We start from the raw sequence: 21,272 nt of genomic DNA, 5'->3' as shown, positions 1-21,272 counted from the left end.
CTGTACCTCTTTCCAATCAATCAGCCTAATGTACTGTCTACCTGCTCATCAATACAGTCACAACAGATTTCACAACATATGAAGGAAGCACCTGTACCTCTTTCCAATCAATCAGCCTAATGTACTGTCTACCTGCTCATCAATACAGTCACAACAGATTTCACAACATATGAAGGAAGCACCTGTACCTCTTTCCAATCAATCAGCCTAATGTACTGTCTACCTGCTCATCAATACAGTCACAACAGATTTCACAACATATGAAGGAAGCACCTGTACCTCTTTCCAATCAATCAGCCTAATGTACTCTCTACCTGCTCATCAATACAGTCACAACAGATTTCACAACATATGAAGGAAGCACCTGTACCTCTTTCCAATCAATCAGCCTAATGTACTGTCTACCTGCTCATCAATACATTCACAACAGATTTCACAACATATGAAGGAAGCACCGCTTCTCGCTAAGCAAGCAGCGTGTCACCCTTTACACATCTGTTTAACCACTGGGCCCATATTTTAGTCATAGGATCAGGACTAAAAGCCACGATGGGTAGACAGACGCTCCTTTGACTTGAACACATAACAAGAAACACATCAATTACTTAACTTCCCTTCGACGGCTAAGTCTTGATATAATCTAACTCCTCTCAGGAAACTCGAAACACCCGACTGCGTCATAATGTTTGACTGATCAGTAGAGATACACTGAGCCTACAGAAACACCCATTTTAATCACAGACGGAACACTGAGGTTCCAGACGGGACACTGAGGTTCCAGACGGGACACTGAGGTTCCAGACGGGACACTGAGGTTCCAGACGGAACACTGAGAGCCAGACGGAACACTGAGAGCCAGACGGAACACTGAGAGCCAGACGGAACACTGAGAGCCAGACGGAACACTGAGAGCCAGACGGAACACTGAGAGCCAGACGGAACACTGAGAGCCAGACGGAACACTGAGAGCCAGACGGAACACTGAGAGCCAGACGGAACACTGAGAGCCAGACGGAACACTGAGAGCCAGACAGGTAAAATGCTGACAGTCAGACAGAACACAGACAGTCAGACATTAGTCAGAACAGTCAGTTCTCATTGGGTCAGTGTACCATCTCAGATTGAAGAGAAAAAGACATTGCGTTCGTTCTGATTTTTCTCATTGGCTGGAATAATCTTATGTGCTGCTCCTTTGAATTTAACGAGATGAGGCGCTGATCCGGCACCACTGACCACATGTCCCTCTGTAAACCCTGTGGCCCTTGTAGGAAGATTTTAACCCACTGTCTGAAGATGATTATTTATTTCATGGAGATTTGTGATTTTATTTATTATTTAATTTACATCTGTCCCTCATTTTAATGTCAACCCTGTTACGTGAACTGAGCTCTCATTTTTAATATGGTGAAACAATTAAAAAATATATATTTTTCTAAAGAAACATTGTACATCTAACAGTCAAATCATAAAGTAAACTGTAAAGTAAACTCTTTTTTCTGGTGTTTTGAAATGTTTTTTAAAAAATTTTATAACTTAAGCATGCAGTCAATTGCTACTCCCTGTTGCACACAGCAAGCTTCCATTCCCCGTGTCACAAAGAGATTTCTGGATGATTTTAAGAAGACATAAATCATCAACCCTGTTACTTTATTTGGCACTATAGTATTTTTTAAATTTATTTAACCTCCTTGAGATGAAAACTAGTTGAGCATGTGTCTTCTTTATGAAATAAAGTTACAATTTGGTGAAATCAAAAAGTTGTTTTTGACCAAGTTACGAATGTGAAAAGGCACAGAATTTACGGAACGGCCCTCTTATGAAGTAGACATCGCAAACCTGGGGCTAGACATCGCAAACCTGGGGCTAGACATCGCAAACCTGGGGCTAGACATCGCAAACCTAGGGCTAGACATCGCAAACCTGGGGCTAGACATGGCAAACCTGGGGCTAGACATGGCAAACCTGGGGCTAGACATGGCAAACCTGGGGCTAGACATCGCAAACAAACCTGGGGCTAGACATCGCAAACAAACCTGGGGCCAGACATCGCAAACAAACCTGGGGCCAGACATCGCAAACAAACCTGGGGCCAGACATCGCAAACAAACCTGGGGCCAGACATCGCAAACCTGGGGCCAGACATCGCAAACCTGGGGCCAGACATCCAGATTCCATCCCAAACATCCAGATACATCCAGGTTCCATCCCAAACATCCAGATTCCATCCCAAACGTCCAGATACATCCAGATTCCATCCCAAACATCCAGATTCCATCCCAAACATCCAGATTCCATCCCATACGTCCAGATACATCCAGATTCCATCCCAAACATCCAGATTCCATCCCATACGTCCAGATACATCCAGATTCCATCCCAAACATCCAGATACATCCAGGTTCCATCCCAAACATCCAGATTCCATCCCAAACGTCCAGATACATCCAGATTCCATCCCAAACATCCAGGTTCCATCCCATACGTCCAGATACAGTTAGATCAGACTTCACATGACCTGATATCTTAATGGATGGCATTTCCCCCCCACAGTACTGCAGGGAGGTGTGTGTGTGATTTGACTATTTCATTTGGGACTGAAATGACCTAACAAACTAGGACAGGAGCCAAGCACACAGACGAAGATTAAATCAATGCTTCTATTTAGGTCTGTGGCTGGAGCTGGGAGACGGAATGCTTTGTTGCCAGAGATGGTGTGTGGTGTATGGAGATATCTTAGGTGGCCTGGTTTGTCACCCAGCTATAACGATGTGGCTTCTCAATCTATTAGTATACTGTAAATCTCGTCTCCAAATTGTACCACTTATACTGCAGTCACACGCCTTACACACGCCTTAGCTGACCCAGGCAGTTTAGGAAGTAGTTATTAGAAGTTTTCGTGGCTAATTGATTTAATTGTAAGCGTTCTAAATATTTAAATCAGCGGGAAAGTTTAATGTATTTATTTATGTATTCCATAAAGAGTTGCTTTTGGAAACCTGATTTTAAAAAATCAAGGGCTCGTATTCACTAAGCTTTTCACAGTAGAAGTGCTGATCTAGGATCAGATCCCCCCCCCTTGTCTGTATAATTACGAGCTAAAAGGACGAACTGATCCTAGATCACCACTCCTACTCTGATACGCTCTGGGTCTACTACGCGCCCTGATAAAACCAGGGGCCCCATTTAGTGTCAAGGATCAGCAGTCTGTTATCAGCGTGCTGAGGAATCTTAAACAGGTGGTTTAAAAATGGATGAGGTCCAGCTGAGGAATCTTAAACAGGTGGTTTAAAAATGGATGAGGTCTAGCCCAGCTGCCAGCAACACGAGAGGGAGAGAAATGACCAGGGCAGCATTATTGTGATCTACTAACAGTTTGCCTTTCCAAATATATTAGATTGTTGATTTGTTGTTTTTATACTGACACGGACGTGTGTTGTGACCCCTCCCTTTCAGGGTCATGTTTTCAGGAGAGTCAGCAGCCCCTTCTGGAGGAGGACGCAGACCCAGGCTCCATAAAGACCAGGGGAGGCAGGCAGAATGTCCTGCCCCAGACCCAGCTGCGACACTGTCTGAGCAACTCCTCGTCCTGGAGATTCTCCTTGAATAGAAGCCTTCATACTGGAGACACTGAGACGGATCGCGTCTCTGGTGAGTGAGATCTCTGACAACACGTCTTTTACATAAACCTCTCTCTGTAGTCAACGCATATAGTCAAAGTACAAGTTAACATTGTACGTAGGTAGACAGGTTCTGTTGAGTGAGTTGCATAGGTACTCACAGGTGAACCAAGTACTCATAGATTAACTCATAGATTAAATGGGTTAACACAGTACTCATAGATTAATTCACAGATTAACACAGTACTCACCAGTTAACACACAGGTTAACACAGTACTCACCAGTTAACACACAGGTTAACACAGTACTCACCAGTTAACACACAGGTTAACACAGTACTCACCAGTTAACACAGTACTCACCAGTTAACACACAGGTTAACACAGTACTCACCAGTTAACACACAGGTTAACACAGTACTCACCAGTTAACACACAGGCTAACACAGTACTCACAGGTTAACACACAGGTTAACACAGTACTCAACAGTTAAAACACAGGTTAACACAGTACTCACAGGTTAACAAATTACTCACAGGTCAACTCATGGGTGAACACAGTGCTCATGGGTAACAGGGAACCCACATGTGACCAGGGGAAATGACTACTAATGAAAGCCAGTAACCCAAAGATTGTAAATTATAAGTAGCCTAAAGAGGTTTCCTACTGGTTAGAGTGTTGGGCCAGTAGCCAGCAGGTAGCCTAGTGGTTAGAGTGTTGGGCCAGTAGCCAACAGGTAGCCTACTGGTTAGAGTGTTGGGCCAGTAGCCAGCAGGTAGCCTAGTGGTTAGAGAGTTGGGCCAGTAGCCAGCAGGTAGCCTAGTGGTTAGAGTGTTGGGCCGGTAGCCAGCAGGTAGCCTAGTGGTTAGAGTGTTGGGCCAGTAGCCAGCAGGTAGCCTAGTGGTTAGAGAGTTGGGCCAGTAGCCAGCAGGTAGCCTAGTGGTTAGAGAGTTGGGCCAGTAGCCAGCAGGTAGCCTAGTGGTTAGAGAGTTGGGCCAGTAGCCAGCAGGTAGCCTAGTGGTTAGAGTGTTGGGCCAGTAGCCAGCAGGTAGCCTAGTGGTTAGAGGGTTGGGCCAGTAACCAGCAGGTAGCCTAGTGGTTAGAGTGTTGGGCCAGTAACCAGCAGGTAGCCTAGTGGTTAGAGGGTTGGGCCAGTAGCCAGCAGGTAGCCTAGTGGTTAGAGTGTTGGGCCAGTAGCCAGCAGGTAGCCTAGTGGTTAGAGAGTTGGGCCAGTAGCCAGCAGGTAGCCTAGTGGTTAGAGTGTTGGGCCAGTAGCCAGCAGGTAGCCTACTGGTTAGAGAGTTGTGCCAGTAGCCAGCAGGTAGCCTAGTGGTTAGAGAGTTGTGCCAGTAGCCAGCAGGTAGCCTACTGGTTAGAGTGTTGGGCCAGTAGCCAGCAGGTAGCCTAGTGGTTAGAGTGTTGGGCCAGTAGCCAGCAGGTAGCCTAGTGGTTAGAGTGTTGGGCCAGCAGGTAGCCTACTGGTTAGAGAGTTGGGCCAGTAGCCAGCAGGTAGCCTACTGGTTAGAGTGTTGGGCCGGTAGCCAGCAGGTAGCCTAGTGGTTAGAGAGTTGGGCCAGTAGCCAGCAGGTAGCCTACTGGTTAGAGTGTTGGGCCGGTAGCCAGCAGGTAGCCTAGTGGTTAGAGTGTTGGGCCAGTAGCCAGCAGGTAGCCTAGTGGTTAGAGCGTTGGGCCAGTAACCAGCAGGTAGCCTAGTGGTTAGAGTGTTGGACCAGTAGCCAGCAGGTAGCCTAGTGGTTAGAGTGTTGGGCCAGTAGCCAGCAGGTAGCCTAGTGGTCAGAGTGTTGGGCCAGTAATTGAAAGGTTGCTGGATCGCATCCCCGAGCTGACAAGGTAAAAATCTGTCTTTCTGACCCTGAGCAAGCCAGTTAACACTGTTCCCCGGGCGGTTCGATTAAGGCAGCCCCCCCACCTCTCTAATTCAGAGGAGTTGGGTTGAATGTAGAAGACACATTTCAGTTGAAGGCTTTCAGTTGTACAACTGACTAGGTATCCCCTTTATCCCTTTCTAAGGCACTTTATCTCAGTGCTAGAGGCGTCACTACAGACCCTAGTTTGATCCTGGGCTGTATCACAACCGGCCGTGATCGGGAGTCCCGATTGGCCCAACGTTGTCCGGGTTTGGCCAGGGTAGGCCGTCATTGTAAAATAAGAATTTGTTCTTAACTGACTTTCCTAGTTAAATAAAGGTTAAAATAAATGAGTTATTCTTCAGTTTACCACAGTCACCACAAGGTGGCAGTGTTCCTTTGCATATAAACAGGCTACAGTAGCTCTCTCTGCAGAGATGTAATCCTGACCTACATCAGATCTAAACATTAACACACAAAAATGGAGGAGATACATATTTAAACAGCTACTTCATTATTTATTCATTGACCCAGAAGCAGAGAGGGAGAGAGAGTGGGGAAGAGGGAGAGAGAGTGGGGAAGAGGGAGAGAGAGTGGGGGAGGGAGAGTGGGGAAGAGGGAGGGAGAGTGGGGAAGAGGGAGGGAGAGTGGGGAAGAGGGAGAGAGAGTGGGGACGAGGGAGAGACAGTGGGACGAGGGAGAGACAGAAAGCAAAAGACAGATGGAAGAGGCCTGCTGAGCTGTGAGGAGACCAGATGGTATTTCTGTCTGGGAGTAGAAACTACAGTACAGACCACTCTCCAAACCACAGACAAGTATTTAATGCAGTGCCTACTGTAGCCTACAGACCTGCTAGTTGACAATCACAAAAGTGTTATCAATTCAATTGAATCATACATATCCTCTCTGTTCATTATGAGTAGGACAACATCTTAGGGTCTATATCCTCTCTGTTCATTATGAGTAGGACAACATCTTAGGGTCTATATCCTCTCTGTTCATTATGAGTAGGACAACATCTTAGGGTCTATATCCTCTCTGTTCATTATGAGTAGGACAACATCTTAGGGTCTATATCCTAAGATAACAAGCCGATTGACCGATTGTAATAATCAGTGAATGGAGTCAGACTGGACTTGTGATTGGCTGCTGCTGGCCCTTTGACATTGAAAATCAGACCAATGACCTTGGCTGGCAGACAGAATGACCGTTAGTTCCATTGTCGCCTAGAAGGAATATGATTGGGTAGAACCCTGACTATTCTGTTGTATTATAAGTGTGTGTGGGGGGGGGGGGGGGTTGTCCTCTAAAGCAGGAATCTTATTCTGTCTGTTTATCCGTAATGATTGTCTTCCACGTTGAAGGATGTTGATGATGAAATGAGCATGAAACCATATGAATTAGAGAGAAAATATTTAGAGGAAAGATAGCCTACGGTTGTCCTTGTATGGCTTGTAACGGACTCAATTAAGAAACATGTGTACATCAGGAAATACTGTATCTTACTTGTAGCCTTCAACTAAATGTTGTATATGAGAAATATCTGCTGTTCGATGACCAAAGTGATGAAAGCATGCTTACTTTAGGCATTTTAAAAATGGCCACCAATTTAATAGTAAATCTATCAAATCAAATGTATCTAGATAGCCCTTCTTACATCAGCTGATATCTCAAAGGGCTGTACAGAAACCCAGTCATTAAGAGTATCTCTACCGCTCCTGCTGTCTCTAGAGAGTTGAAAACAGCAGGTCTGGGACAGGTAGGACGTCCGGTGAACAGGTCAGGGTTCCATAGCCGCAGGCAGAACAGTTGAAACTGGAGCAGCAGCACGGCCAGGTGGACTGGGGACAGCAGGAGTCATCAGGCCAGGTAGTCCTGAGGCATGGTCCTAGGGCCAGGTGGACTGGGGACTGCAAGGAGTCATCAGGCCAGGTAGTCCTGAGGCATGGTCCTAGGGCCAGGTGGACTGAGGACAGCAAGGAGTCATCAGGCCAGGTAGTCCTGAGGCATGGTCCTAGGGCCAGGTGGGCTGGGGACAGCAAGGAGTCATCAGGCCAGGTAGTCCTGAGGCATGGTCCTAGGGCCAGGTGGACTGGGGACAGCAAGGAGTCATCAGGCCAGGTAGTCCTGAGGCATGATCCTAGGGCCAGGTGGACTGGGGACAGCAAGGAGTCATCAGGCCAGGTAGTCCTGAGGCATGGTCCTAGGGCCAGGTGGACTGGGGACAGCAAGGAGTCATCAGGTCAGGTAGTCCTGAGGCATGGTCCGAGGGCCAGGTGGACTGGGGACAGCAAGGAGTCATCAGGTCAGGTAGTCCTGAGGCATGGTCCGAGGGCCAGGTGGACTGGGGACAGCAAGGAGTCATCAGGCCAGGTAGTCCTGAGGCATGATCCTAGGGCCAGGTGGACTGGGGACAGCAAGGAGTCATCAGGCCAGGTAGTCCTGAGGCATGGTCCTAGGGCCAGGTGGACTGGGGACAGCAAGGAGTCATCAGGTCAGGTAGTCCTGAGGCATGATCCTAGGGCCAGGTGGACTGGGGACAGCAAGGAGTCATCAGGCCAGGTAGTCCTGAGGCATGATCCTAGGGCTCAGGTCCTCCGAGAGAGAGAGAGAAAATACTTAAATCCACACAGGACACCGGATAAGACCGGAGAAGTACTCCAGATATAATAAACTGACCCTAGCCCCCCGACACAAACTACTGCAGCATAAATACTGGAGGCTGAGACAGGAGGGATCGGGAGACACAGTGGCCCGTCAGACGATACACCCGGACAGGGCCAAACGGACAGGATATAACCCCACCCACTTTGCCAAAGCACAGCTCCCACACCACTAGAGGGATATCTTCAACCACCAACTTACCATCCTGAGACAAGGCCGAGTATAGCTCACAAAGATCTCCGCCACGGGACACAACCCGGGGGTGGGGGTGGCGCCAACCCTATCCCCTTTCTCTACGAAGTTCTGTGGCGTCTTCTCTAATTTCACACGACAGTGTTTCTGACTACATTATCGAGACTGATAGAGAGGAATGTTATTTAAAATAAGGGTTTACATGAAGAACATCTGACCTCCCTTCAGCAAAATATCTTTCACCTAAACTCTCCCCGAACACAAGAAATAAACAAGTGAACCTCCCCCTATACCCAAAATAATCATCTAAACATATAAAGAGGATAACATCCTTACCGTTTTGCCGTCACTTCTTGGACAGACGAGAGTCTTCTGATATGTCCCTTTATAATCTGTTCTTCATCCTGTCAGCATTAGATGGCAACTCAGGAGTTTGAGATTGCTCCACACGACTGCGGGCCTGAAGGTTGTGGGTTCACAGACCACCGTGGACAATAGTAGTGGTGGAAAGATATTTTCTATAGTAAAAGCATTGCATTAATTTATCATCGTATTTGCAGGTCAGAGGGGTAAAAAAAATGAGTTTTATAAACATTTCATGTCATTTTCCATATTAACAGATTTTTTTTTTTTAAATGACTGAAATTACAAGGTAAGAAAGATAAGATGGTCATATTTCTCCAATGCTAAAGCAGTATGTGGTGTTTACAACTTAACTGTCCCTGTTTGCAAATAATTACATCTTCAACGTCATTAGGCATCTCAGTATGTTTTCTACTTCCAAAAGTTAGGCCTCCCTTTCCACCCCAGGCGGTAGACGTCCCTTTCCACCCCAGGCGGTAGACGTCCCTTTCCACCCCAGGCGGTAGGCCTCCCTTTCCACCCCAGGCGGTAGGCCTCCCTTTCCACCCCAGGCGGTAGACGTCCCTTTCCACCCCAGGCGGTAGGCCTCCCTTTCCACCCCAGGCGGTATACGTCCCTTTCCACCCCAGGCGGTAGACGTCCCTTTCCACCCCAGGCGGTAGGCCTCCCTTTCCACCCCAGGCGGTAGGCCTCCCTTTCCACCCCAGGCGGTAGGCCTCCCTTTCCACCCCAGGCGGTAGGCCTCCCTTTCCACCCCAGGCGGTAGGCCTCCCTTTCCACCCCAGGCGGTAGGCCTTCCTTTCCACCCCAGGCGGTGGACGTCCCTTTCCACTCTAGACAGGGAATGTCTCCACCCCCTCCAGGTGTTGCTTGTTTTCCCCAGTGTATTTATCCCTGTGTTTCCTGTCTCTCTGGGCCAGTGTATTTATCCCTGTGTTTCCTGTCTCTCTGTACCAGTGTATTTATCCCTGTGTTTCCTGTCTCTCTGTGCCAGTTCATCTTGTATAGTCAAGTCAACCAGCGTGTTTTTCCCGTTCTCCTTTTGCGATTCTCTTTTTGATAGTCTTCCCGGTTTTGACCCCTGCCTGACTCTGGACTACTTTCCCGCTTGCCTGAGCATCCTGCCTGATCATCCTGCATGCCCTGACCTTGATTCTGCATACCCTTCGGTACCTTTGTCACGCCCTGACCATAGTTTCCTTTGTATGTTTCTATGTTTTGGTTGGTCAGGGTGTGATCTGAGTGGGCATTCTATGTTGGATGTCTAGTTTGTCTGTTTCTGTGTTTGGGCCTGATATGGTTCTCAATCAGAGGCAGGTGTTAGTCATTGTCTCTGATTGGGAACCATATTTAGGTAGCCTGTTTTGTGTTGGGTTTTGTGGGTGGTTGTTTCCTGTCTCTGTGTTTGTGGCACCAGATAGGGCTGTTTCCTGTCTTTGTGTTTGTTGCACCAGATAGGGCTGTTTCCTGTCTTTGTGTTTGTTGCACCAGATAGGGCTGTTTCCTGTATCTGTGTTTGTTGCACCAGATAGGGCTGTTTCCTGTCTTTGTGTTTGTTGCACCAGATAGGGCTGTTTCCTGTCTCTGTGTTTGTTGCACCAGATAGGGCTGTTTCCTGTCTTTGTGTTTGTTGCACCAGATAGGGCTGTTTCCTGTCTTTGTGTTTGTTGCACCAGAGAGGGCTGTTTCGGTTTTGCTAAGTTCATTGTTTTGTATTATGTTCATGGTGAGTTTTCTTATTAAAACAAAAACATGAACTATAACCACGCTGCATTTTGGTCCTCCTCTCCTTCCAAGGAGGACAGCTGTTACAACCTTTTGGTCTCTGAACTGGTTTTGACCCTTTTGCCTGTCCACGACCATTCTCTTGCCTTCCCCTATTGGATGAATACATATTGTAAGACTCCTATTGGATGAATACATATTGTAAGACTCCTATTGGATGAATACATATTGTAAGACTCCTATTGGATGAATACATATTGTAAGACTCCTATTGGATGAATACATATTGTAAGACTCCTATTGGATGAATACATATTGTAAGACTCCAGCCATCTGCCTCCTGTGTGTGCATTTGGGTGTCCCCTTGTGTCATGATAGAAACAGTGATGTGCATTGGAGTCACATCTTTCCCAGGTATTTTACAGCTTGTTTCTGGCATAAAGCATTTATAGATAATTTTATATAATCAGATCCGTTTTATTTTCTTCAAAATCTTAACCTAACAATGGGTAGGCCTGTGCTTTTTGTCTTTAATTCAGGTACTGTAGGTCTATAACATACCCCTCAAGTCCTGATATAACACACCCCTCAATTCCAGTCCTGATTTTTAACTTAACAGTGTCGAACTGAAAGCATGTTTTTAGAAATATTTGCAAATGTATTGGAAATGAAAAAAAACATATCTAATTTACGTAAGTATTCACACCCCTGAGAGTTAACCAGAAAGACTCACATCTGTAATTACTGTCAAAGGAGATGCTAACATGTTTTAAGTCTCTAAGAGCTTTGCTCACCTGGATTGTACAATATTTGCACATTTAATCTTTAAAAAAATGTCATGCTCTTTCAAATAGGTTGTTGATAATTGCTCTCTGGCTGCGATTACAGCCGTGAGTGTTTCTGGGTAAGTCTCTACGAGCTCTGCACCTCTGTGTTCTTTATTCTTTTTAAAATTAGCCAAGCTCTGTCAAGATTTTGGGAATCATGTCTAGACAACCATTTTCCAGTCTTGCCATAGATTTTCAAGCAGATTTAAGTCTAAACTGTAACTTGGCCACTCAGAAACATACTGTCTTCTTGGTAACCAAATCTAGTGTTGATCTGGCCTTGAGTTGTAGGTTATTGTCCTGCTGAAAGGTGAATTCATCTCCCAGTGTCTAGTGGATAACAGACTGAACCAGCTTTTTCTCTGTACTTAGTTCTATTCTGTTTCTTATTTATCCTGAAAAGCTCCCCAGTTACAAGCATACCCATAACATGATGTAACCACCACTATGCTTGAAAACATGGAGAGTGGTTCTCAGTAATGTGTTTTGGATTTTCCCCAAACATAACACTTTGTATTCAGGATCAAAAGCCAATTGCTTTGCTACATTTTCTGCAGTATTACTTTAGTGCCTTTTTTTTTAGTGATTTTTATCCTGTAAAGGTTTCCTCCTTTTCACTCTGTCAGTTAGGTTAGTATTGTGGAGTAACTACAATGTTTATCCATCCTCAGTTTCCTCCCATCACAGCCATTAAACTCTAACTGTTTTAAAGTCACCATTGCCTTCCTGGTGAAATTCCTGAGAGGTTTCCTTCCTCTCTGGCAGCTGAGTTAGGAAGGATGCCTGTATATTTGTAACGACTGGGTGTATTGATACACCATCCAAAGTGTAATTAATAACTTCACCATGGTCAAAGAGATATTCAATGTCTGCTTTTTTTAATTTTAATCGATAGGTGCCCTTCTTTGCGAGGCATTGGAAAATCTCTGTGTTCTTTGTGGTTGAATCTGTGTTTGAAATGCACTGCTCGACTGTGGGACCTTACAGATAATTGTTTGTGTGGGGTACAGAGATGAAGTAGTCATTAACAATCCTGTTAAACACTTATTATTGCACACAGAGTGAGTTCATGTGACTTATTATGTGACTTGTTAAGCACATTGTTACTCCTGAACTTATTTAGGACTCCTGAACTTATTTAGGATTGCCATAACAAAGGAGTTGAATACTTACTGATTTGTAAAAAACATAATTCCACTTAGACATTATGGGTTATTGTTTGAAGGCATTTAATCCATTTTAAATCGAGGCACTAACACTACAAAATGTGGAAAAAGTCAAGAGGTGTGAATACTTCCTGAATGCACTGTATACCGTAGCAGCCAATAGCATAATTTTGTCCGTCAAAAAAATATTTATTTCTTAAATAGGAAGAAATAGGCTCCAACGCAAATCCCTCTTGTTGTTAGTAAAGTCTAAATATACAAAAATATAAACGCAACATTAACATGTTTCATGAAATGAAATGAAAGATCCCAGAACTGTTCCATACGCACAAAAGGCTTGAAAAAATATATTTTTATTTTTATTTTGTGCACATATTTGTTTACATCCCTGTCAGTGAGCATCTCAGGAAGCTGATTAAACAGCATGATCATTACACACCTTGTTCTGGGGACAATCTAAGGCCACTCTAAAATGTGCAATTTTTTCTCACAACAACACAATGCCACAGAGGTATCAAGTTTCAAGGCAGTGGGCAATTGACATGCTTACTGCAGGAATGTCCACCAGAGCTGTTGAATTGACATGCTGACTGCAGGAATGTCCACCAGAGCTGTTGAACTGACATGCTGACTGCAGGAATGTCCACCAGAGCTGTTGAACTGACATGCTGACTGCAGGAATGTCCACCAGAGCTGTTGAATTGACATGCTGACTGCAGGAATGTCCACCAGAGCTGTTGACTTGACATGCTGACTGCAGGAATGTCCACCAGAGCTGTTGAATTGACATGCTGACTGCAGGAATGTCCACCAGAGCTGTTGAATTGACATGCTGACTGCAGGAATGTCCACCAGAGCTGTTGAATTGACATGCTGACTGCAGGAATGTCCACCAGAGCTGTTGAATTGACATGCTGACTGCAGGAATGTCCACCAGAGCTGTTGAACTGACATGCTGACTGCAGGAATGTCCACCAGAGCTGTTGAATTGACATGCTGACTGCAGGAATGTCCACCAGAGCTGTTGAACTGACATGCTGACTGCAGGAATGTCCACCAGAGCTGTTGAATTGACATGCTGACTGCAGGAATGTCCACCAGAGCTGTTGAATTGACATGCTGACTGCAGGAATGTCCACCAGAGCTGTTGAATTGACATGCTGACTGCAGGAATGTCCACCAGAGCTGTTGAATTGACATGCTGACTGCAGGAATGTCCACCAGAGCTGTTGAATTGACATGCTGACTGCAGGAATGTCCACCAGAGCTGTTGAATTGACATGCTGACTGCAGGAATGTCCACCAGAGCTGTTGAATTGACATGCTGACTGCAGGAATGTCCACCAGAGCTGTTGAATTGACATGCTGACTGCAGGAATGTCCACCAGAGCTGTTGAATTGACATGCTGACTGCAGGAATGTCCACCAGAGCTGTTGAATTGACATGCTGACTGCAGGAATGTCCACCAGAGCTGTTGAATTGACATGCTGACTGCAGGAATGTCCACCAGAGCTGTTGAATTGACATGCTGACTGCAGGAATGTCCACCAGAGCTGTTGAACTGACATGCTGACTGCAGGAATGTCCACCAGAGCTGTTGAATTGACATGCTGACTGCAGGAATGTCCACCAGAGCTGTTGACTTGACATGCTGACTGCAGGAATGTCCACCAGAGCTGTTGAACTGACATGCTGACTGCAGGAATGTCCACCAGAGCTGTTGAATTGACATGCTGACTGCAGGAATGTCCACCAGAGCTGTTGACTTGACATGCTGACTGCAGGAATGTCCACCAGAGCTGTTGACTTGACATGCTGACTGCAGGAATGTCCACCAGAGCTGTTGACTTGACATGCTGACTGCAGGAATGTCCACCAGAGCTGTTGACTTGACATGCTGACTGCAGGAATGTCCACCAGAGCTGTTGACTTGACATGCTGACTGCAGGAATGTCCACCAGAGCTGTTGAACTGACATGCTGACTGCAGGAATGTCCACCAGAGCTGTTGACTTGACATGCTGACTGCAGGAATGTCCACCAGAGCTGTTGACTTGACATGCTGACTGCAGGAATGTCCACCAGAGCTGTTGACTTGACATGCTGACTGCAGGAATGTCCACCAGAGCTGTTGAACTGACATGCTGACTGCAGGAATGTCCACCAGAATTTTAATTTCTCTACCATAAGCTGTTTTATTGAATTTAGCAGTACGTCCAACTGGCCTCACAACCACAGACCACGTGGGACCACGCCAGCCCAGGACCTCCACATCCGGCTTCTTCACCTCAGACCACGTGGGACCACGCCAGCCCAGGACCTCCACATCCGGCTTCTTCACCTCAGACCACGTGGGACCACGCCAGCCCAGGACCTCCACATCCAGCTTCTTCACCTCAGACCACATGGGACCACGCTAGCCCAGGACCTCCATCTGGCTTCTTCACCTCAGACCACGTGGGACCACGCCAGCCCAGGACCTCCACATCCGGCGTCTTCACCTCAGACCACGTGGGGCCAGCCCAGGACCTCCACATCCGGCTTCTTCACCTCAGACCACGTGGGACAAGCCCAGGACCTCCACATCCGGCTTCTTCACCTGTGGGATCTGAGAACAGCCACACGGACAGCTGATGAAACTGTGGGTTGACATCCGGTCCCTCTTCTCATCTTCGCACTCTCCTTCTCAAACTAAACAGAAGGCTATATGCTATGCACGCAAGATATTGCAGATTTTGGGGGGGACTAGACCTAATCAAATGTATTTTCGGAATAATTATTTGGCTCTCCTCCTGAACTGCCGCTATAGCCTTTTCACAGCACAGAATTAGTTAGGCAGCACACACAAAAAACGGTTTGATCAGCAAGGCTGATGCTCAGGGTGGGAATATCCATTGCAGTGTGTAATGCAGACTAGTTTAATTTACACCATCCCAGCAGCTATCTTATAAATATAACTAACTATGCTCTGTGCTTCTCCCAGCATGCACTTCATAGCCTATATCCTATATGTCAGGTGTGGGCAATTCCAGCCCTTGAGGGCCTGATTGGTGTCACAGTATTGCACCCAGCTCACACGCCTGACTCCAATAATCACCTGATCTTCAGTTTGGAATGTAATTTGATTCATCAGCTGTGTTTGCTGGGAGAGAAAGTGTGACACCAATCAGGCCCTGGAGGACTGGAGTTGCCCACCCATAGCCTATAACCTATGGATCATTTGATCGAGACCACATTGATCGAGACCACACTATTGATATTGCACGCCCAGCAGAGACACAGGAACGAAACATTAGGAACACCTGCTATTTCCATGACCTAGTCCTAGACAGACCAGATGAATCCAGGTGAAAGCTATGATCCCTTATTGATGTCACCTGTTAAATCCACTTCAATCAGTGTAGATGAAGGGGAGGAGACGGGTTAAAGAATAATTTTCAAGCCTTGAGATAATTAAGACATGGATTGTGTATCTGCCATTCGGAGGGTGAGTGGGCAAGACAAAAGATTGAAGTGCCTTTGAACAGGGGTTTGGTAGTAGATGCCAGGTGCACTGGTTTGTGTCAAGAACTGCAACGCTGCTGGGTTTTTCACACTTAACAGTTTCCTGTGTGTATCAAGACTGGTCCACCACCCAAAGGACATCCAGCCAACTTGACACAAATGTGTGAATCATTGGAGTCAACATGGACCAGCATCCCTGTGGAACGCTTTCAACACCTTGTAGAGTCCAACGGCCGACGAATTGAGGCTGTTCTGAGAGCAAAAGGAGGTGCAACTCAATATTAGAGAGGTGTTATTTAATGTTTTGTACACTCTGCATATAGCCAAATAAGACACTAATTCTAAAACTGAGAAATATTGACATTTCATCAATTACAAATTTCATCAATTATAAATGACATGACCCTCCTCTGGACTAGGTTAATAACATAAATACTAAACCTTAACCTTGACTGAAATTGAAAAAGCATGACCCTCCTCTGGACTAGGTTAATAACATAAATACTCAACCTTACCCGTGACTGGGAATCTCGTCCAGGTTCCCATTCTGTCCATTTTGATCCATCCCTTGTTATGAAACACTAGAGAAACATTTTAGAGCAGCTGTTCTTGTATATGACTCAGGATGTGAACTCTAGGATTCATAAGATATCACAGTGTGACACCAAAGCTCTTCCTCTATCCGGTGTTTTTTTATTTTTATACAAACCAGGAGTCTCTCCTGTACACGTAGAATTAACATCGGTCTAGGTATCTAGAATATAGATTCATAGAATCCAGTCCATGAGAATGAATAGAATCGTAGAATCTAGTCCATGAGAATGAATATATTCTATTCCTATGTGTTCTCTCCTCCCACTAGGATCCCCTCGGCAGGAAGAGTATGACAGCACCACCAGGAGAAGGCAGCCTTAGTCCAGCCGAGACAGTATTGATTGCATGGCAGTTTCTTCTCACAGCCTCATAACCAGCCTCTAATGCCTCTGTTTAACCTGCCTGACCAGTCTAACCTGGTTTAGCTTGTCTAACCTGGTTTAGCTTGTCTAACCTGGTTTAGCCTGCCGGACCTGTCTAACCTGGTTTAACCTGTCTGACCTGCCTGACCAGTCTAACCTGGTTTAGCCTGTCTAACCTGGTTTAGCCTGCCTGACCTGTCTAACCTGGTTTAACCTGTCTGACCTGCCTAACCTGGTTTAGCTTGTCTAACCTGGTTTAGCCTGCCTAACCTGTCTAACCTGGTTTAGCCTGCCTGACCTGTCTAACCTGGTTTAACCTGTCTGACCTGCCTGACCTGGTTTAGCGTGCCTGTGGAAACTCCAGGTGTAGCAGAGCCCAATGGGATGAGATGGGGAGCATCTATCTCTCTTCCTGTCTAAAGACTTTCATTGGCTTCATAACAGCAGGTAACTGCCTCAAAGCCATATAGGCTCTCGCTATCTCTGGTCATCCTCTCACTAGTCCCATGAGCAGTAACCCTACGGAAGACAACCCAGGTAATGCTGCCAGCCAGGACACACCCAGGTAATGCTGCCAGCCAGGACACCCACAGGTAATGCTGCCAATCAGGACACCCCCAGGTAATGCTGCCAGCCAGGACACCCCCAGGTAATGCTGCCAGCCAGGACACCCCCAGGTAATGCTGCCAGCCAGGACACCCCCGGGTAATGCTGCCAGCCAGGACACCCCCGGGTAATGCTGCCAGCCAGGACACCCCCAGGTAATGCTGCCAGCCAGGACACCCCCAGGTAATGCTGCCAGCCAGGACACCCCCAGGTAATGCTGCCAGTCAGGACAGACAATTAGTCGATGTTCTGGTTGGTGTGGTGAGGGTGGTAGACCCTTTGTCATGACCATTTGTCATGATGATATTTTATCAAGGAGATATTGGATATTATTATTTTTAATTTTTTATATTTGGTCGTTTTACACAGAAGAAGCAGTAGCCTAAATTCAGAACCAGGTTCGCTGTGTGTGGAAAAAGGGGGTGGAGAGGAGGGACCATGGGGCCATCACGGACCTCCCTCCCGTCCGTTACCATGACAACAGCCATGGATGGGGGAGCCACATGTGGAGGGAGGAGAGGAGATCAGTACAGGTGTTGATGTGGTTTCCGCGTGGCTTTATTCAGCCTTGCTGTGATGACTGTAGGTTACTGGACATGGATAGCTGCGGTCAGAACACCTACGCAATCTCACCATAGTTTCCCATTGTATTCGGAAACCTTGCTTTTCGGGAATACGGAGTGTATAATTTAATTTTACGGTGGAAATAATTATCAACAACCAAACGGTACTATGGTGCATCACTCGGGATCCACACAGTCCTTCAAGCAGCAAAACGGTTAGTAGTTATGAGTGTGTTGGTTTCGTTTTGATTCAGTCGTGTTACTTTTTAATGTGATGGTCGAAGTGGACTTTTTGTACCTTGTTTACTAGTTTGGGAATTCTGTTTTTTTTTTTGGAATGACGAGCTGTCACGAGCGTGCACCTCTGCTTCATTCCCTCCGCGCGCTCGCTATGATAACAGGGATTCCTTGGAACGGGTGACACCGAGACGGTGCAGGCGGTTCTCTACAGTCTGAAATCATGTCAGGATATTTGTCCATTTGTTCTCATTTTACCATTGAAATGAATTGACTTTTGACAAACAATCACATTTCTATTGATGCAACATGATATTGATGAGCCAGGCTAAATGAGCCCAAATAATACCCTTTTTAAAAATTCTGCGTGCGTCCATATATCAGACACATTGATTGGTAGTTTCACACTTGTTTTCATAGCCTATCATCATTGGCAGTCCATTCCCTATGTAGAGCACTACCTGGGACTGGAGCACACTACCTGGGTCTAGACAGGTAGCCTATCGGGCGTTTTGGGCAATAACCGAGCAGACTAGGTAGGGGGGAAAAAAACTGTCGATGTGCCCTTTGAGCAAGGCACTTAGCCCTAATTGTTCTTATGAATCTCTCTGGATAGGAGTGTCTGGTAAATAACTCAAATATAGATCCTCTCTGTGATAATTCAGAGCCAATACCTTGAGTGGTGCTCATAGTAAATCCACACACAGCATGTTATCATCCACAGGCTTCAAATGGCACCCTCTTCCCCCATAGAGCTCTGGTCAAATGACACCCTCTTCCCCCATAGAGCTCTGGTCAGGTGACACCCTCTTCCCCCATAGAGCTCTGGTCAGGTGACACCCTCTTCCCCCATAGAGCTCTGGTCAGGTGACACCCTCTTCCCCCATAGAGCTCTGGTCAGGTGACACCCTCTTCCCCCATAGAGCTCTGGTCAGGTGACACCCTCTTCCCCCATAGAGCTCTGGTCAGGTGACAGGCCTGTCAGTGTCCTATAGGCATTTAACATGTAACATTTGACCATATTTAAGAGAGGAGTCTGCCAAAATCAGTCTAGATTAAGCTTGTGCTATACAGACACAGCTCACAGCTCTCTCTCTCTCTTGGTTTTATAAGTCTCTATTGGTTTATAAGTCTCTCTATTGATCTGTTGGTTTATAAGTCTCTCTATTGGTTTATAAGTCTCTGTTGGTTTATAAGTCTCTATTGGTTTATAAGTCTCTGTTGGTTTATAAGTCTCTCTATTGGTTTATAAGTCTCTATTGGTTTATAAGTCTCTATTGGTTTATAAGTCTCTCTATTGGTTTATAAGTCTCTGTTGGTTTATAAGTCTCTCTATTGGTTTATAAGTCTCTATTGGTTTATAAGTCTCTATTGGTTTATAAGTCTCTCTATTGGTTTATAAGTCTCTGTTGGTTTATAAGTCTCTCTATTGGTTTATAAGTCTCTATTGGTTTATAAGTCTCTATTGGTTTATAAGTCTCTCTATTGGTTTATAAGTCTCTATTGGTTTATAAGTCTCTCTATTGGTTTATAAGTCTCTCTATTGGTTTATAAGTCTCTGTTGGTTTATAAGTCTCTGTTGGTTTATAAGTCTCTGTTGGTTTATAAGTCTCTGTTGGTTTATAAGTCTCTGTTGGTTTATAAGTCTCTGTTGGTTTATAAGTCTCTGTTGGTTTATAAGTCTCTGTTGGTTTATAAGTCTCTGTTGGTTTATAAGTCTCTGTTGGTTTATAAGTCTCTATTGGTTTATAAGTCTCTATTGGTTTATAAGTCTCTGTTGGTTTATAAGTCTCTATTGGTTTATAAGTCTCTGTTGGTTTATAAGTCTCTGTTGGTTTATAAGTCTCTGTTGGTTTATAAGTCTCTGTTGGTTTATAAGTCTCTGTTGGTTTATAAGTCTCTATTGGTTTATAAGTCTCTATTGGTTTATAAGTCTCTGTTGGTTTATAAGTCTCTGTTGGTTTATAAGTCTCTGTTGGTTTATAAGTCTCTGTTGGTTTATAAGTCTCTATTGGTTTATAAGTCTCTATTGGTTTATAAGTCTCTCTATTGGTTTATAAGTCTCTATTGGTTTATAAGTCTCTATTGGTTTATAAGTCTCTCTATTGGTTTATAAGTCTCTATTGGTTTATAAGTCTCTATTGGTTTATAAGTCTCTCTATTGGTTTATAAGTCTCTGTTGGTTTATAAGTCTCTGTTGGTTTATAAGTCTCTCTATTGGTTTATAAGTCTCTGTTGGTTTATAAGTCTCTGTTGGTTTATAAGTCTCTGTTGGTTTATAAGTCTCTGTTGGTTTATAAGTCTCTGTTGGTTTATAAGTCTCTGTTGGTTTATAAGTCTCTGTTGGTTTATAAGTCTCTGTTGGTTTATAAGTCTCTATTGGTTTATAAGTCTCTGTTGGTTTATAAGTCTCTCTATTGATCTGTTGGTTTATAAGTCTCTCTATTGATCTATTGGTTTATAAGTCTCTCTATTGGTTTATAAGTCTCTCTATTGGTTTATTGGTTTATAAGTCTCTCTATTGGTTTATAAGTCTCTCTATTGGTTTATAAGTCTCTCTATTGGTTTATTGGTTTATAAGTCTCTCTATTGATCTGTTGGTTTATAAGTCTCTCTATTGATCTATTGGTTTATAAGTCTCTCTATTGGTTTATAAGTCTCTCTATTGGTTTATAAGTCTCTGTTGGTTTATAAGTCTCTCTATTGATCTATTGGTTTATAAGTCTCTCTATTGGTTTATAAGTCTCTCTATTGGTTTATAAGTCTCTCTATTGGTTTATAAGTCTCTGTTGGTTTATAAGTCTCTATTGGTTTATAAGTCTCTGTTGGTTTATAAGTCTCTCTATTGATCTGTTGGTTTATAAGTCTCTCTATTGATCTATTGGTTTATAAGTCTCTCTATTGGTTTATAAGTCTCTCTATTGGTTTATAAGTCTCTGTTGGTTTATAAGTCTCTCTATTGATCTGTTGGTTTATAAGTCTC

The 21,272-nt window shown here is 44.9% G+C and overlaps 1 protein-coding gene across 1 annotated transcript in view; it reads left to right on the top strand.

The window, feature by feature from the left end:
• Nucleotides 1-3,368: 3,368 nt before the first annotated feature.
• Nucleotides 3,369-21,272, top strand: part of ano3 (anoctamin 3) — a gene marked incomplete at its 5' end in the record, with an annotated part of 97,851 nt that continues 79,947 nt past the window's right edge. The window contains one exon of the mRNA XM_090215631.1: nucleotides 3,369-3,648. Within this exon, the coding sequence (XP_090071757.1) occupies nucleotides 3,369-3,648 (280 nt within the window). The remainder of the gene's footprint in view (nucleotides 3,649-21,272) is intronic.

The sequence above is a fragment of the Oncorhynchus mykiss genome, chromosome 2 (assembly GCF_057628025.1).
Source record: "Oncorhynchus mykiss isolate SJ-2025 chromosome 2, ASM5762802v1, whole genome shotgun sequence".
NCBI classification, from domain to species: Eukaryota; Metazoa; Chordata; class Actinopteri; order Salmoniformes; family Salmonidae; genus Oncorhynchus; species Oncorhynchus mykiss.
Note: the sequence above shows the minus strand (reverse complement) of the source record. Positions and strands in the feature narration are given on the sequence as shown.